The sequence below is a fragment of the Cuculus canorus genome, chromosome 24 (assembly GCF_017976375.1).
Source record: "Cuculus canorus isolate bCucCan1 chromosome 24, bCucCan1.pri, whole genome shotgun sequence".
Taxonomy (NCBI): Eukaryota; Metazoa; Chordata; class Aves; order Cuculiformes; family Cuculidae; genus Cuculus; species Cuculus canorus.
Window position 1 is genome coordinate 7,163,280 of NC_071424.1, and position 17,986 is coordinate 7,181,265.

General features: G+C 46.7%; 1 protein-coding gene across 1 annotated transcript; it reads right to left on the reverse strand.

The window, feature by feature from the left end:
• Positions 1-6,416: 6,416 nt before the first annotated feature.
• Positions 6,417-16,295, reverse strand: LOC104058988 (tubulin alpha-8 chain). The gene is made up of 5 exons (XM_054087775.1): positions 16,159-16,295; positions 12,629-12,851; positions 9,407-9,555; positions 7,163-7,843; positions 6,417-6,911 (listed from the first exon to the last, which is right to left on the reverse strand). The coding sequence occupies exons 1-5, from the start codon at positions 16,159-16,161 to the stop codon at positions 6,618-6,620; spliced, it is 1,350 nt and encodes a 449-aa protein (XP_053943750.1). The 5' UTR covers positions 16,162-16,295; the 3' UTR covers positions 6,417-6,617.
• Positions 16,296-17,986: the final 1,691 nt, after the last annotated feature.

The following is a 17,986-nucleotide window of genomic DNA, read 5'->3' on the forward strand; positions in this document are numbered from 1 at the left end:
ATCTGATCTCTACTCCCAAACTTATCAAGTGAACTTAAATATTCCTGCCCCAATCAGGGCTCCCTCCCCACTCTTTGAAACACATAAAGACTTAAATCCTTGTTTTTCTTCCCTCAGACTCAAAAACTGCACAATTTTTCAGTTGACTTAGTGTTCCACATATTGGGCCAAAATCAAGGGACCTTTCACACAGACCCTCACGGATATCCCACAGGAAGCCCAGGGCAGACCTTAAAGCAGAAGGGAGCTCACAAAGAGGGCTGGAGTCCTTCACTGTAACGGGACTGAGACTTACACCCTTTCTCAGAAAGTAATTTAATTACAACTTCCCAAGGCTTCCTGCATATTTCTAATGAACTAAACTAAATAATAAGCATTTTCTGAACGTTAGTGGAATGTTTTCCAGACCCTCGTGCTCTGTGTTTGCACCTATTGCTTCATAGGAAGCATGTGAAAAGAAGAATTTAACCTCTTGCACCCAAGTACTCCCATCTCTTGACACAGAGCAGAGAAACCAGGACTCTGCTGCAGAGAACTGTGAAACGGGCCCCAGAGTGCGATCAAAGTATTACAAATCACTGAGAAAACAGGATCACAAGAACTAACACCTTTAAACAAGTTAACATGTTTGATGTTGCATGAAACTGGCCACGGACAGGCACGCAGCATCACAAAAATGAAGAGATGGGGACCAGCTCTGCTCACTTTCACTCTTGTTTTAAGCAGTCTCCTGGTATTTCTCAGCTTTTTGTCAGCCAGCACCTACAACACCTTCAGATCAATATAATTTCTCCCACTTCATCAGCCCCTTGTTCCTTCTCTCCAGCCAGCTGAGACTGAAAACTCTTAATTCTCTTGCCCAACTTCTAGAGGAAATCAGTAGATCAAAGTCTTTGCACAGCCTGGAAGTTACCCAGTTAGTCCTCCCTCTAGATCAGACCAAGGTTGGAGGATGGGATTAATCATTATCGCCTCACCAATACACACAGTAAACACCTACAGCCCCACAAGTGAAGTTCTGCAAAACAATGGAAAGTTATTCTTCATTCTTTACTGCTGAATTTGTGTGCCCAGGGCCTGTTTGCAGAGTTCAAATAAAAAACATCTTTCCTTTTTCAAGCAATTCCTTATAAAAGTGATGTAAGAACTAGTGAGATCAGAATTTGCCTAATTCAGCAACTTATTCCAAAGAGGAGCCTCAATTATGCTTCCGCTGTGCCTTCCCAGCCTCTGGCACTTCACAGTTCCCGTACAGGACATGGTATATCAGGACAATCCCCGGGTTCAATAAAGGATGGGGGATGACGTGGTGGAGAGCAGCACTGCGGAGGACTTGGGGTTATTGCTGATGAGAAGCTCGACATGAGCCGGCAATGTGCACAGAAACCAACCGTGTCCCAGGCTGCATCAAAAGCAGCGTGACCAGCAGGGCCCAAGAGGGGATTCTGCCCCTCTACTCCACCCTGGGGAGACCCCACCTGGTCTGGTTCTGGAATCCCCAGCATAAGGAGGAGATGGAGCTGTTGGAATGGGTCCAGAGGAGGCCACAGAGATGATCCGAGGGCTGGAGCACCTCTGCTGTGTGGACAGGCTGAGAGAGTTGGGGTTGTTCAGCCTGGAGAAGAGAAGGCTCCAGGGAGACCTTAGAGCAGCTTCCAGTGCTGAAAGGGCTCCAGGAAAGCTGGGGAGGGACTTTTTCCAAGGGTTTGGAGTGATAGGAAGAGGGGGAATGGTTTAAATTGGAAGGTGAAGATTTAGATTAGAATAAACTGATTAGATTCAAGGGGGAATGGCTTGAAGCTCCACCAGGGGAGGTTCAGGTTGGATATCAGAAAAAAATTCTTCACAGAAAGAGTCAATGGGCACTGGAACAGCTGCCCAGGGAGGTGGTCGAGTCGCCTTCCCTGGAGGTGTTTAAGGAACGGGTGGATGAAGTGCTTAGGGACATGGTTTAAGGGAGTGTTAGGAATGGTTGGACTCGATGATCCAGTGGGTCCTTTCCAACCTGGTGATTCTATGATTAGGAAGAAAATTCTTCATGCTGAGGGGGGGAGGCCCTGGCCCAGGTTGCCCAGAACATTGGTGGCTGCCCCATCCCTGGAGGGGTTCAAGGCCAGGTTGGATGGGGCTTGGAGCCCCTGATCCCATGGGAGGTTTCCCTGCTCATGGCAGGGGGTGGAACTGGATGGGATTTAAGGTCCCTTCTGACCCAAACCATCCCATGATTCTATGATCTCCACATTTAGTATCCTAGCTGATTCTTCTTCCCAAATTTTAAGGCCTGTAAAATAAATTCAAAGGCACAAACACGCTGTTCCTGTCCGTCCTCCATACTGAAGTCAGAATTAAGTGCATTTCTGAAGTGCCCGTTGAACGCCTAAGGTGCCAAGTCCACAACCAAAAATCTGCAAAACCATTTGAATCTTGGGATGCTACAAAACCTCAGCAAGGCAAGGGGAAGCGCCACGTCACTACAGTCTCCGCACTGCAAATAACCACAGCTGCAGTTTTGCTCTGTGAAGCACTCCTACAGAGAGGAAAGCTTGACCTTGTGCAAAGGCAAACAAAGTTTTATTTGGTAGAAATACAGGCAATTCAAAGAAAAACCCAGAAGGGAGTGGCACACATTTTATATCAGACGTCAACATCTCCAGCTGCTGCAGATCTGACTGAAAAGCACAGAACGATGCTTTCCTCATCTTGGAGCATTTGCCAGAGCGGATGCAGTGTGGCAGAGGGGCTGGCGAGACTGAGGGCTTGAGCAAGGCAATCTAACATATGTATTTACAGCAGTATATTGACAAAGTAACGACAAGGCACTGCTCTTTCCTACTGGTTCCTCAAAATTCTCACAAGAAATCGCTCTAAATTGCCCCCGAGGCATCGTTCTCCAACTCCTCATTGTTACACTGTGGAGAAAGGCAGACTGTAAAGCCAGGGAATCTTTCATACCAAGTCATATGATCCATTTTCTTTCAAATAATGGCTTTTTATTTCTTAAACGAGTCAAGAGCAGAATAATTTGCAATCCTACCTCTACTTTTTCATCAGAATAATGGAGTCACCGTGTTGTTTCTTTACCTATTCGCTTTCAGTTAGGATCTCACTTATCAGTTCTAACTCTGAAGAGCTGTGCTCTCCCCAACAAGCGGACACTTCTCAGCAAGAAGCCGCTCAGGTGAATGTTATCTGACAGGGTGGGCTGAGGTATCTGAGGCACAGAAGACCTTCCTGAATTTTATTTGAGAAAAACCTGCTCTGGAGAAAGACAGCAGCACGTGCAGCTGTGCACACGTTACCTTCGCTGTCCATAAAGCTAACCTGAGATTATTATCATACAATTACTGTGTCATGCTTACTATAGATATTAGAGCGGTAAATAATACATATAATATAGATATTAACACATTAAAAGGTATTCCTATTGCTTATTCAGAGGGCAGAGTGGGTGGAAATCAGGCTCTGCTACACTGCCTTCCCCTGGAAGGGCACCAGAACAGATCCTGCAGATAGGAGCCACAATTCACAACAAAGTTCAGAGCAACCCGCCATGGGCTCAGCTCACTTCCTCCTCCACTTAAATGACTCAGATTCCATATCAGGTGATAGTGATTAATTGCCAATCTCAACACTGGAGAAAGTTGTGTCACCACACAGGTAAAGATTTATTTAGTTACCACTCCATAATGCCTGCACTCATGGCAGTGCAAACAGGCAGCTGACTTTTCAAAGCAGAAATATGGGGATTTTTTCAAAGAAACCACGCATTTGAAGTTTAGAATTAAAAGGAGGCTTTCAGAGTGCACAGAAAGCATTTAAGTGTCAGCTAATCTCAATCTCAGGTATTCACTATTACACTCAAATATTAATTCAGCATAGAATCTTCACTGCACGACAGGAAAGATGAACCGCCCATTTGTTAATGTGACCATACAGTCAGTAATTACAGCATGTTTAAGGATTTCTGATGCTAGCTGAAGCAAGAGCAGTTTTAGCAGGATTTTCCTGCTTTAATTATCTTGGCTTCTTACCTGAGAAAAACATTATCTTATCATAGCTCACTATGCAGCTGCCTACACTGAGAGCGAGCTGCCCACCAGCTAATGTAAATGTTTCTTCATGCTAACAACGAAAATCTGAGTATGATGTAGGCTGAGAATATATAACGAAAGTATTTTCAGCACCATTCCCCCAGCTAACAAGTGACACAGTGTCTCTCATCAAGCCTTCCACCAGCGGCTGCCTGTCCTGTTTCAGGTCACCATCTCTGCAAAGTAGCATTACATGTTGTTTTAATATTTGAAAGCATAATGCATCTCAAATCTAATGCCTACATCGAATGACATTCCCTAGTCAGCCCAGGCTTTTCAAAGAGCTCAGCATTCAATATGCACAAGCCTTTTACACAAGGAAGCTGGAGTGCTGTGTCCTGCCCAGCTGAAACATTTTGACGCACTGCAAGCCCACTCCCAGCACATAAGCACTGTTCTACATAACGATAATCCACATGTACAGTAAAAAGAAAACCTCCATTGGCTGGAAACCAAGCATGCCAACCTCAAATAACAAAATGAAGAATCACAGAGAGAAGCTCTACACCATTGCTAACAGACCACGCTGAGCCAGTTCAGATGCCCACTCCTACACAACCCTCAATACACAGCTTCTAAAGAAATCAGGGTGCTGGCACTAGCAGCCACACAGTGTTCTTCTCTATCTGCTACCTGTACAAGATTTCCCACTGAAGATCTGGACACCTGCAAGACATGAAACGGCCCTTTGCATATTCCTTTTGTGGGCATCAAAAACCTGAGTGCAGGCACTGAACTGAAGCTGATCTGACTGGCAGTGAGTGTGACTGGAGTTACACCTGACACTTGTGCTTCACCACCCAGTGAGCAGGGAAACAAGTCAGCCAAGAGGATTTGAAGTTCTTTGCACTTACATTCACCCTGGAACATAAAAGCAAAGCTAACGAAACTCGCTGAAACTCCAGGCACGTTCAGCTCTACTGAATGGCAGGCGGTCCGAGTTACAGAGCACCAGGACATTCTGCACAAGACTAGAGCTGACAAAACAGCCGGAGGTGCTCCTCCAGGTTACGCAACTTGAAGATTCTCCTCCCCACCTACGCAAGATTGGTAACATCCACCTCCAGTAAGTTAAGATTCATTTCAGATCAGACTGACCCAAGCCAATGGCTGCAAGATCACAGACCCAGTAATTAAGGACAACAGGTTTCCAGGCTAAGCGAATTAGTAGTCAGCTCTCGCAGGCCAGGCTGTTCAGTGAGGCCTCCGAATGGCAGCAGCCTGATCATCTACATAAACCAGACACCCCCACCCAGGAGAACAAGCACATCAGTCAGTTAACACTGAGGTCAGCGAAAGAGTCCTGTTTTAGCAGTTAATATCAAACACAGCAGCATCACCCACCCACTCACAGAAGGAACTCAAGGTATTTTTTGTATTTCAGCTGGACTCCTGCATGGCAGGTACACACACCAACTAACACAGGCTTCGAGGCTTGGCCTGAATCATGCTCCACTATTACATCAGACAGTAATATAAATACAGTTGAACTAGGACAGGGAGGAATTCTCCAGCTCAAATCCAGTCTTTGAGTTAGGCTTTGATATACTATAATCACATTAAGTTCAGTTGTCATCTTAAAACAATTATTCCAACCTTTGCTGCTTCTGAGAGAGAGATTCCTCAGTCCCCCAGTTCCAAGAGTTAGAAATAGTCATGTTATTTGGTTTGTGGTCACCCAGTCCCCACTGAGACCATGCAGAAGGTTTCAGCCAGAGGCTGAAGTTAACCTGATTAGCCAAATCCTCTCCTGTTACATCAGCTTACACAGGAGGATGGTAATTTGCGTACCTGAACACAGGGACTAATTACTTCTGCAAAAGATTTAGTTTTAGAGAAAACTACTGTTTAGCCCTGGCCAGTTAACCCTGAGATTTTGCTCCAGCCAGCTTCAGGCAAAAGCCGATTCCAAAGAACACTGGCATAGGGACTGCAGTTCCTTTGGTAGGAGGACAGCAGCACCAGGGCAACCACCACACGGGACCCAAGGGAGAAAGGGCAGTTCCTCATGCTACGGCACAGCAGAAAGTGGGATACCTCTTCCGCTTCCAGGCTGCTACAGCTCTATGTTACTGACCCACGCTAAGTCTACATATACAAGAAAGCTCAACACAAAGAGCCTTTGGTTTTAAGGTGCTGCATCTCTTCTGAAGGGCATTACAAGATTGGTTCCTGTTGCACCATGTGACCTCAGCTTTAGAGTCTTGAAAAAAAGGGTAGCTAAATAATCTTCCAGCAAAAGCTCAAACACATTCAGGTCTTGTATTCTGGGGGAAAAAAATGCATTATTATCCCTTCAAGTAACAATGCCTTGAGGACAAGAACTCATCTAACTACATCATGATTTTATTCAGCTGTCTTTATCTCCTGGACCAACTACTTGCATATAGGTAATAAAAGTGCAGTGTTTGGACACTACCAAATGTCTTGATTAAAGAAGTTTATTCTGATTATTTGACGTTATTTACACCACTACTGAAGAGGCAGTAAAAAATAGCAAAGACTCGCAATTCACTTTTGTTGTATTTAATATTCTTCACCTTCATCTTCTCTGTCCATCGAGTCTGTGCCCACTTCTTCATAATCTTTTTCGAGCGCAGCCAAATCTTCCCGAGCCTCAGAGAACTCTCCTTCCTCCATCCCTTCTCCGACATACCAGTGAACAAAGGCACGTTTGGAGTACATCAGATCAAACTTGTGGTCCAGGCGAGCCCATGCCTCAGCGATGGCCGTAGTGTTGCTCAGCATGCACACCGCCCGCTGGACTTTGGCCAGGTCCCCACCAGGAACCACCGTGGGCGGCTGGTAATTGATGCCGACCTGCACGAAAAACAGAAGAGACCATAAGCTTCTGCGTAGTGTTTGACAGCGACTACAATTAAGGAAGGCAAACAACAGCAGTTGAATAAAATGCCTCACTCACAAGAAAACAGCTTCAAGAACCCAAGTATCATTTCTCAAAATACAAACCACAGAACACCTCAGTGAGAAAATACACATCATAAACCATGTCATAAACCATGACACCAAGTGACAAGTCTTAAAAAATCGTGACGTTAACTGACACTTGCCTTAAAACCAGTAGGGCACCAGTCCACAAACTGAATTGTGCGCTTGGTTTTGATAGCGGCAATAGCAGCATTGACATCCTTGGGGACAACATCACCCCGATAGAGCATACAGCAGGCCATGTACTTGCCATGGCGAGGGTCACACTTCACCATCTGGTTGGAGGGCTCAAAGCACGCATTGGTTATCTCGGACACAGAGAGCTGCTCATGATAGGCTTTCTCTGCCGAAATAATTGGCGAATACGTTACCAACGGGAAGTGGATACGTGGGTAAGGCACCAAGTTAGTTTGAAACTCATTAAGATCCACGTTTAAGGCACCATCAAACCTGAGGGAAGCAGTAATGGAAGAGACTATCTGACCAATGAGACGATTGAGGTTGGTGTAGGTCGGGCGTTCAATGTCCAGATTCCTACGGCAAATGTCATAGATGGCTTCATTGTCAACCATAAAGGCACAGTCGGAATGCTCCAGAGTGGTGTGGGTGGTCAGGATGGAGTTGTAGGGCTCGACAACAGCTGTTGAGACCTGTGGTGCAGGGTAGATCGCAAATTCCAATTTTGATTTTTTCCCATAGTCAACTGACAGGCGCTCCATCAGCAGAGAAGTGAAACCTGAGCCAGTGCCTCCCCCAAAGCTGTGGAAAATCAGGAAACCCTGCAAGCCAGTGCATTGATCAGCCTGAAAGAGAAAATACCTGTGTTAAAGCAACTGCATAGACATCAAGAATCTCAAAGCAAGCTCAAGACTTCGCCAGCTGCTCAAGCTTCAGCAAAGAAATATTGAATTTGATCCATCCACTGATAATGCAGGAGGTGCCCCATAAAAACCCTATTCTTGGTGATTTTAAGGCCCCTACATATTGGAGGGTCACCTCTCCGCTTTAAGGGGAGGTTTAGGTTGGATATTAGGAAATGTTTCTTTACTGATGAAGAGATGAAGCCCTGGCAGAGGCTGCCCAGGGCAGTGGACGCGTCTCCATCCCTGGAGGGGTTCAAAAAGCATGTGGCTGTGGCACTTCAGAACATGGTTTAGCAAGCGCAGTGGGGTTGGACTGGATGAGCTTAGAGGTCTTTTCCAGCCTTAACGATTCCATGATCCAAATTATAGCCTCAAAACTTCCCCTGCCCCCAATTCTCAGCCAAGGCCATCAACAGTGACCAAGAAAAGCAATAACATCCAAAGAACTACAGCCCATCTATCCCTTACACCGATGTGACACTCTCTACCTGCACAGAACTGGAGCAATCCCCTGCCCCAGAACTACTGCTCTAATGCTGTACAAGTTGCAAGAACCTAACTCGGGGCAGCGAGCTGTCAAAATGCATTATGCTGCCATTCCAGTTCCTCAGATCATCCTCAGATGAAGGAACTAGACTGCCTTGTCCTCAGAAAGAAGTGCCACATGATGTTCAGCTTGATTCCCAGGACCGACAGGGACTTCCAACAGCTTGCAAAAAGAAATTATGACCATACTTTTCAGGTCAAAGTACACCTGCTGCAAACTTGGCTTTAATTAGAGGCAGTGGCAGACAAGCGTTGAGAATAGTACTGGTTCTGATCTGCAAAAGGCGTACTTTTCAGTAAGACTCATTTACCATTTCTCATTAAAGCACCAGAGGTATACCCTGGATTTGTTTGTGCAATGAGAGTTCCTCACCTTTCTCACACAGATTTGGCAAAGTACACGCTTAACAGCCACAACCCTAAAAAAGAACTTCAACCTTCTAAGCCAAGATCTTGGTAAATTTGCCACATGATCAAAGCACTGGGAAGCCTGAAGCCCCCAACTTACTGAAATTCATTCCTTTTTGGCTGTTATTATCATAAAATTAATTCAGAAATTATAACAGCACAAAATGCAAGCTAAAGTCTAAACCCTAGAAGAAAACACTCCCATCTAAACTCCCTTGCCAGAGCCTCAGCTGGAGACCAATCCTTTTCCAGCAGGAACTATGCAAATCCTAATTCTTTGGCTCTCTGAAGTTGAGCACAAAACTATAAAGTTTTGGGTGCCTCATAAGCATTTTAAGCCACTTGAAAGTCACATCCGACAGGAATAACTCGGCCATTCTCAGCTGGCTAAGAATGAAACCAGATGCATTTTAAGTCCACAGATCGTCCTACCAGCGAATAAATTAAAGCACAATTTACAAGGCTATGTATTTGATAACCAAATTTCCAAAACCTGTATAATAGGATAAAGAAAGATGTTTAAGAGCCTTCAGTGAAGAAAGGTCTTACCAGTTTCCTGATACGCTCTAGAACCAGATCAATGATCTCTTTCCCAACTGTGTAATGACCTCGAGCATAGTTATTTGCAGCATCTTCTTTACCAGAGATCAGTTGTTCAGGATGGAAGAGTTGCTTGTAGGTCCCATTCCTAACTTCATCTGCGGAGACAAGATGAGTATTATTTGGAAGCTAGTTTCCTATGTACACTAGGCTTTTCAAACTTCTAAGTGTCCAGAATAAGGCACCTAAATGCTTAGAGATCAAATCTAGCTTGATTTCTGCCTATCAGGAGGTGACAATACTTAGTACAGTCTAAATGTTGATGACCTAAGAAAAATGGACTTACTACTTAAGAAATTGTCCGATTTTACACGCAAGTTTAATTTTTTGACCTGCCAGAGCAATTTAAAACTGTATTGTAGCAGCAGAACCAGCCTTCTACAGTTTAAGACAACTTAAGGCCCACTTTGCCAATCAGCATCTGAAATACTGCTTTCCCTGCTGATTTTCCAAGCCCTCCAGGATGTCACCTTATTGCTTCTGCAGCTGTAGGCAGTCAGAGCCTGCACTTCTCCCTCACCCCCTTTCTCTTAATTGTATTTTCTGCCAAGATTAGAGAATGTTCAAAAGGAACCAGAGATGCTCTTGTAGAGATATTCAGTTATTCACATACTGAGCCATAAGCTCCAGCACAAATGGCTCTGTTCTAAAGAAACCATTCAAAGGAGCACAGAGCATCCCCTACCAGTCAGACTGAGAATGTTTTAGAGTTACCATCTCCACCAGTTATCAGATATGCACTTACATCCAGCAGGCTAAAGCTCTGTCCTATCACAAAGGTACAAAGACACTCAGCATAGCTTTGTCTCTGGTTTAGCTCAAGCCATTCCTGAGTTGTAGGCTGATGCAGTATTGCATCCCTTAATTAAAATCAGGTGGAAAGCAAAGACAGCTTTATTAACTACAGATGAAGTTGCCTGTTTGCATGTCCTTTTTAATCTGAAAAAGAGTAAGCAAGACAAAGATAAGTAAAATTCAAGATTTAAAAATACAGTAACTATTTGAATCAATTTAGAGTGAGCAGCTACCACTGCAGCTTGCAATCCAGTGTTCTGAAGTATTTCCAGGACTGCACCAAAATAAAAGCAATTTGGAGAAGCCTACCATTCAAAATACGCACTTCCAAGACTTTCTGCATTACCATAGCAAGTTTTAAAGGGCAAATAGGAGCAAAAAGGGAAAAATATAGAATGTAAAGATAAACATAGCTGGTAGGGGCAACATGAGTCAGGATGGTCCTGAAGAAGTAACAAAACTTGAGGAGTTCAGAGGCTCAGTCATTGGACGGTGAAAGGGCAATGGAATAAAGAATTTGGAGTTTAGGGGACAGCTACACCAGGCTTTCCCCTGGACATGCCATCCTTCATGTTTTTAAGTGTGCCTGGGGTATATTTTTAAAGACACTCATGTTGAGTTCCCAGGCATGTCACTGCCCTATTTCTTGGGGAGAAGTTTGATGGTATTTTACCACCACAGAGCTGGTGTATGTGTACAGCAGCTTTGCTGTCTGCACTAGGAACCACGCTGATCCAGAAGCTCCAGTAATCCCTGGTGCACAACATTGCAGTGACACAGCTGCTGTATACACAAGAGATGTTTTCATAAATACAGTGCAGAGGGCCATGCTGCAGGAATGGCAAGAATCACGCTAGCCCTGACAAGGAAACAGGATCAATAATTTTCAAATAAGTAGGGCAGGAATAAAGAAGGCAGCACCCAGAAAGGAACATGTGACCTTTAACAAAAAGCCTAGCTTTTCTACTGCTACTAAGTGTTTCATAAGGCAACCTTGTGCCCATCTCCCCATAACACACTGTATCATTAACAGCTGCTGGAGCAGCATTGGTCCCAAGACTCAGCAGCTACACACCCCCAGAGGCTCGGCAAGAGCTTTGCCACCTGCGCCCTCACCTCATTTCTCAGCTTTTCCTGGGTGCTGAGAGCCACCACCTGGTGCAGCAGGGGAAGTAACAGCCATGGGGCTCAAGAAAACAAAGCCAGACTTGTAACGCTCCTGGAAATATCAGTGCTCCGGGGAGGAGTATGAGTGCTCCAGGGAGTATCAGTGCGTCGTCAGGGGTACTTTGGCCCATTCCAAAGCTATCAGTCCCGCACTCCCATCCTTGACCTGCCTGCCTGCCCTTTGCCCTCCTGCAGAGTCTGTTCTGCTGTATGAGTCTGTTCTGCTGTATCAGCCACAAAGTGGTTTGGGGTGTTACAATGGACATAAGGTACAAGAGACCCCCAGCCTGGGTCTAGAAAAACAGCCTACACATATCCACTTATCCCCCTTCCCAACTCTGTGCACTGCAGAATGATAAACAGCAACTGCACAAGCACAGCAAACAGATCTCTTCTGCAAGAGCCCCAAACCAGTACTTAAGGCAAGGCAGCCACAAAACCAGGCCCAGCAGAAATAATTCAGGCACACACACTGGTGAGAGCAAAAGCAAGGTTCATGACAAGGACCAAGAGTCTGGTGAGACTGGGAACTCGCATTGGGCTGGCAGCAGTGCGAATGCCGCAGAACCTGGGACTGGTCAGTGGCCAACACACAGGATCATATCTGAACACTAAGAGCCAGCGCTGCCAGAGCTTGGATACAACTGGTTTTCAGAAGAGTGAATTGTTATTCAGAGATAAGGCAGGAGGCAGCTGAAGCGCACATGTGGAGTCCCTGAATTCAGGCTAACAATTGAGGCTCGTTTCTGCAAGTACTAGTCAAGCTAAAGAGCAAAAGATTTTTTGGGGAAAACAGGAATAATTCCAATGTACAAAAAGAAGTCTGCTTAATGATAGACATCGCATCTTTTAAAAGTGTTTCTACTGACTGCTGCACACATTATGCCATGTTGTTTCCAGAGGTTAACAAGTTCCTTGCATAGCAAAGCACAGACATGTTCAGGAGACCCATTTAATTCCAGATGGGCAGAAGGTAATAATGAAATTCTTTACAGAGCTCTTGAGTGCACGTTTGCCAGTCCCAAGGAACATAAAGCCAAGTATCTGCCATTGGTAGGAAGACTCAGGCAAGCTTTACGCAGTAGAAATGTAAAGCCCCAAAGCATTTTGTAGGACGAGAGAAATGGATCCGTTTGTCAAAAAAATGTGTCAGTTAAATCAAATCCTCCAGTACATTCTACCACCTCTTGCGCAGGTCCCTGTATTTACCTATGACTGCTGGTTCAAGGTCCACAAATACAGCACGAGGGACATGTTTTCCTGCACTGGTCTCACTGAAGAACGTGTTGAAGGAATCGTCGCCTCCCCCAATGGTTTTATCGCTTGGCATGGTCCCATTGGGCTGGATGCCATGCTCCAAGCAGTAGAGCTCCCAGCATGCATTCCCGATCTGCACACCAGCTTGACCAACATGGACCGAGATGCACTCACGCTGCGTGGAGGAAAAAAAATAGGATCACTCAGCAGAAACAGCAGTTTCCTTGTTTAGAAAACATTCAGCACACACAGCTTGAACTCCCATACTGCAAAGCTATTAAAACATTGGCCTCATTGTCTTGGTGTTGGGGGCATTTGCACAAAATACAGCAGAACACAAAAGCCTTTCAGTCCTCGTTCACCTCTACCTAGAGACCCTGTGGGGCACTCCTTTTAAACACACTCCTTCTCCTTGTCCCCATCCTCAACCACACAGGAAGTCTGACCAACTCTTCCAAATCCTTCAGCCAACTCATCTCTTCATAACACTGAATATTTAGTAAAACTGATGACAACCCCTCTCCCCAGCGTAGGTATCCTGGAACACTTTGCCCCAGAACCACGTGAGCACAGCCCCCAGAGGCAACAAAGACTGCTGCGAGATCCAAGGCCACGTCATTTAATACTCATAGAATGAGAAAAAACCCTTCTCCTGAACACTTCTGGCAACTTTGCCATTCTGTAAGCCAGTCTTTGTCTAAAGAAACCTTTAACACTTCACAAATCTGGAACACCAGGCCCTGCATCGCACTGCTGCACACAAAGTACTGAACTCCTTCCCACTTGACAAAACTTTACCTCCTTTTCAGCTACACAGAAAATAGTTCCTGTCAGCACAAGGAACTATTTTCCTAATATCTCAGCATAGGGTTTTGAATATTAAGAGCCAAACCACAACGGAACCATCTCCAAGCTCCCGGTCCCTCTGGGGCATTTTATATTTAACCTCCACTTTTGAGTGACAGAACATCCCAGAAGAACCTGTAGATAGAGCAGTTTTTAATAGCAGCCACATTTAACGATGTTCAGACCCTATGATCTGATGATACAATTAATTTGACTGCTTGAACTCCAGGATGAGCAGGACCTGGAACTGCCTAGTCCACATCAACAGTCAATGCAGGAAAGCAGGAGCACAGTCTCTTAAATTTCCTTGGAAGCCCTAAGAAATAAAAGCCCATATTTGCCAAAAATACTGTTTGAGTCTCAGATCTTCAGTACTGTGGTTAAGAACACTTTTCAGCTCCCCAACCATCTCACTCATGTATCAGACAGCTTCAAGAAGAGCAATCCATGTCCTCCTTACAACCAGCCTCTCTCCAAGCTGCTGCCACGCCCCCCTCCAAGGCCATTACTCCATCCTCCTCTGTGTCGAAGCATGGAGCTGGGCAGGGCTCTGCTGTGGCACAGGACAACCAACCTACCCTGTGCAAAAAGGGCAAGAAGAGCAGCATCTCCAGCATGCAGCCCAACAAGCCTGCACAGAGGAGTTCACAGCAACGAGTGAGGCCACATCGTCCTTTCAGAGAGTGGGACAGCCCGCAACGCTTCCACAGCAAGAGGAAAAAGAAATAAACCACTTCAGTCTGAATCCTCACCCATTCTGATGTCTATCAGTGGTGGATGCTTTGCTAGCAGACCTCCCAAGCAGCTAGGAAGGTCACCAAAAGGACACATGCAGGGACTCACACACACGCAAACAGCGTGGCAGGCTACAAAAACACCCCAAGCAGCCCTCCCTCTACTCCTCAGGAAGGCTCAGGCTGGATGTCAGAAGGATGCTGGAGGATTCGGGCTGGGTGCCAGGAAGAGCTGCCCCAGAGTGGTACAGTCCTGGAACCAGTCAGAGATGTGGGAAGAGAGGAGGTTCTCCGGGGAAAGGTGAGGAGGGGTTCTTGATCAGAGAGGGCAGGGACAGGACAACAGAGAAAGGTTTTCAGTTAAAAGAGGGGAAATTGAGGTGACGTCTTTGGGAGAAATGTTTTCCTGTGAGGGTGGGGAGGCCCTGGCCCAGGATGTCCAGAGCAGTGGTGGCTGCCCCATCCCTGGAGTGGTTCAAGGGATGGGGATGGATGGAGCTTGGAGCCCCTGATCCAGTGGGAGGTGTCCCTGCCCATGGCAGGGGGTGGAGCTGGATGGGCTTTGACAGGCCTTCCAGTCCAAACCATTCCATACTTCTATGAACATATCATAATGGGAAAGTGGTTTCCCTAGGATGAAACTCAATGGAAACTGTATCCTTTACGAAGGTGACTGCATTCACACTCTTGATTGGCTTAACTTAAAAAGTGTGATGATAAGCAGCCCCTCATGGAAAGGTAAGAACAAGATAAGGACATCAGCACATCCTTCCAATGTTCTCCTAAGTTCCAGCCATCTTCAGTTCAACAAATATTCCCTATGCATTCAGAACCCTACAGAAGCAGCCTGTTACAGTTCTTAGATCCAGGTAAGAATTTGAAATCCACAATCTCTTTTCAAAAGTAATTATAGGGCAAACGTCCACAAGGAGAAGGGCCTTATGCTGTCCCATAGACTCCAGCAGACAGCCCCCACTTGTGCTGCATAGCTCACCAGCTGGACTCTGTCCTCTGACGATATCCCAACCCTTTCCTCTCCAATATCCCCACCAGGCTGACTCCTAACTCACAAGGTGAGTCTGCCTCAGCTCTATCACCTAGGAGACCTCTCTGACCCCACCAACCTACTCACAGAATCATTTAGGTTGAAAAAGACCTTTAAGTTCATTGGGTCCAACACGGTACACCTAACACTGTCCTCCTTCCACTGTCTGCATATCTCCTTCTTGCCCTTTGGCCTGACCAGCAGGTCTTGACTCAGCCAGGCTTGTCTCTCACCCCCCTTTTCTGATGTCTTACACCTGGCGATCACAGAACCATGGAGTGGTTTGTGTTGGAAGGGACCTTAAAGCCCATCCAGTCCCACTCCCCGCCACGGGCAGGGACACCTCCCACTGGATGAGAGGCTCCAAGCCCCATCCACCCTGGCCTTGAATTGGGACGGGGCAGCCACGGCTTCTCTGGCCGTTCCCTCCCCACCCTCACAGGAAAACATTTTTCCTTAAGATCTCATCTCAATCTCCCCTCTTGCAGCTGAAAATCCTTCCCCGGTTGTATTCCTGCCCTCCCTGATCAAAAGCCCCTCCCAGCTTTCCTGGAGCCCTTTTCAGCACTAGACGCTGCTCTAAGGTCTCTGTGGAGCCTTCTCTCCCCCAGGTATCAGCCCCAGCTCCCTAAGCCTGTCCCAGTACAGGAGATGCTCCAGCCCTCGCACCGCTCCCCTCCGGCCCCGCTCCAGCAGATCCCGGGGGCGGATCCCCCCCGTCGGCCGCCTCCTCCGGGACCTGAAACTCGCCGTCCTACAGCCCGGAGCCCGCGCCCGACCCCTCGCCTCTCCCAGCCCCCCCCGGGCCGCCATGTTCTCGGCGGGGCCGCCACCATTTTGGGCCTCCCGCCCCTCACCATGGCGCTGCGGCGGCGCTGGAGCTACAGACGGGCCACGGGTCTGGGCGGCAGCGCGAGAGCGACCGCGCCGCCCGCGCCCTCATTATATAGCGAGGGGCGGGGCCGCCCCCGCCCGCGCCTAGCCCATTGGCTGCGGTTCGCTCGGGGGCGGGGCCGCTCTCCTGCCGCAGCCATTGGCGGGTTCGTAACCAGGGGCGGGGCTGCGTCTTCCCGCCCAGGGAGGCTCTGGCGTGCTCGGCTGCGGGGGGGGGCGAGGGAAAGGAGGAGGGAATGGGAAAGAAGGGAAAGGGAAAGGGAAAGGGAAAGGGAAAGGGAAAGGGAAAGGGAAAGGGAAAGGGAAAGGGAAAGGGAAAGGGAAAGGGAAAGGGAAAGGGAAAGGGAAAGGGGAGAAGGAAAAGGAGAAAAGAGAAAGGAGAGAAGGAAAAGGAGAGAAGGAAATGAAAAGGAGGGAAGGAAAAGGAAAATGAGAAAAGGGAAAGGAGAGAAGGGAAAGGGAAAGAAGGAAAAGGAGAGAAGGAGAAAGAAAAGAAAGAGAAAGGGAAAGGAGAGAGGGAAAAGGAAATGAAAAGGAGAGAAAGAAAAGGAGAGAAGGAAAGGAAAAGGAGAAAAGGGAAAGGAGAGAAGGGAAAGGGAATAGGAGAGAAGGAAAAGGAGAGAAGGGAAAAGGAGGAAAGGGAAAGGAGAGAGGGAAAAGGAGAGAAGGAGAAAGAAAAGAAAAGAAAAAGAAAGGGAAAGGAGAGAGCGAAAAGGAGGGAAGGAAAAGGAGAAAAAGAAAGGGAAAGGAGGGAAGGAAAAGGAGAAAAAGAAAGGGAAAGGGAAAGAAGAGAGGGAAAAGGAGGGAAGGAAAAGGAGGAGAAGGAAAAGGAGAAAAAGGAAAGGAGGGAAGAAAAAGGAGAAAAAGAAAGGAAAAGGAGAGAGGGAAAGGAGGGAAGGAAAAGGAAAAAGTGGTAAGGAAAAGGGGAGAAGGAAAAGAAGAAAAGGAAAGGAAAAGGGGAGAAGGAAAAGGAGAAAAGGAAAGGGAAAGGGAAATGAGAGAGGGAAAGGGGGAGAAGGAAAAGGAGAGAAGAGAACGGAGAGAGGGAAAAGGTGAGAAGGAAAAGGGAAAGGAGAGAGGGAAAAGGAGGGAAGGAAATGGAAAAAAGAGGGAAGGAAAAGGAGATAGAGAGGGGAAGAAGGAGGAGAGGGGACAGGAAGAGGGGAAGGACGGGGGAAGATGAAGGAGATAGGGTGATACAGTATGTGGAATATTTTGATTTAAGCAAAAGTACAGTTAAGTTTTGTCCTAGCAATTGTGGGGTTTTTTGAAAGTTACACAGAATGTCCCTCTGGGAGCATGTTTTCTTTAGAACGGTGTTTTCCAGACGCTGCTTGTTGAAAATGATAATGCCTTGTGTTCAGTGTGAGCTGTGCTGAACAGATGTCACTTCTGGAATCTCCTCTGCTTGCCGTGTTCTCTATCGTCTAGCCAAGGTCGGGCAGAGCTGGAGCCAGCTCCAAATTAGCACCAGTTTTGACTGTTGCAAAGCTTCATAATATTAAAACTAGACCTTGGTAGGTAATAGAATGTGCATAAGTTTTCTGGGAGAATTTATACCTATGCACATAAGTTGGAAATCTGTTCTGTAACAGCTTTTTTTCTCTTGGCACAGGATTGATGGAGATCCCGCACATTGCCCAGCCCTGATAAAGGATGCTCACTTTCTAAAACTCAAAAATTAGTCTGAGAGAGATTTATTTGCTGGCATTTTTGGTATCAAGAGGAAGGAGGGGAAGGAGAAAGGGAAAGGGAATGGGAAGGGGAAGGGGAGAAGAAGAAGGGGAAGGA

Coding starts and splice junctions, on each gene's coding strand:
- LOC104058988 (XM_054087775.1), bottom strand. Junction 9,556..12,628: donor CCTTGAACCAGCAGTCATAG/GTAAATACAGGG, acceptor TTGTCTCCGCAG/ATGAAGTTAGGAATGGGACC. Junction 6,912..7,162: donor GGTGCCCTACTGGTTTTAAG/GCAAGTGTCAGT, acceptor TTTTTCGTGCAG/GTCGGCATCAATTACCAGCC.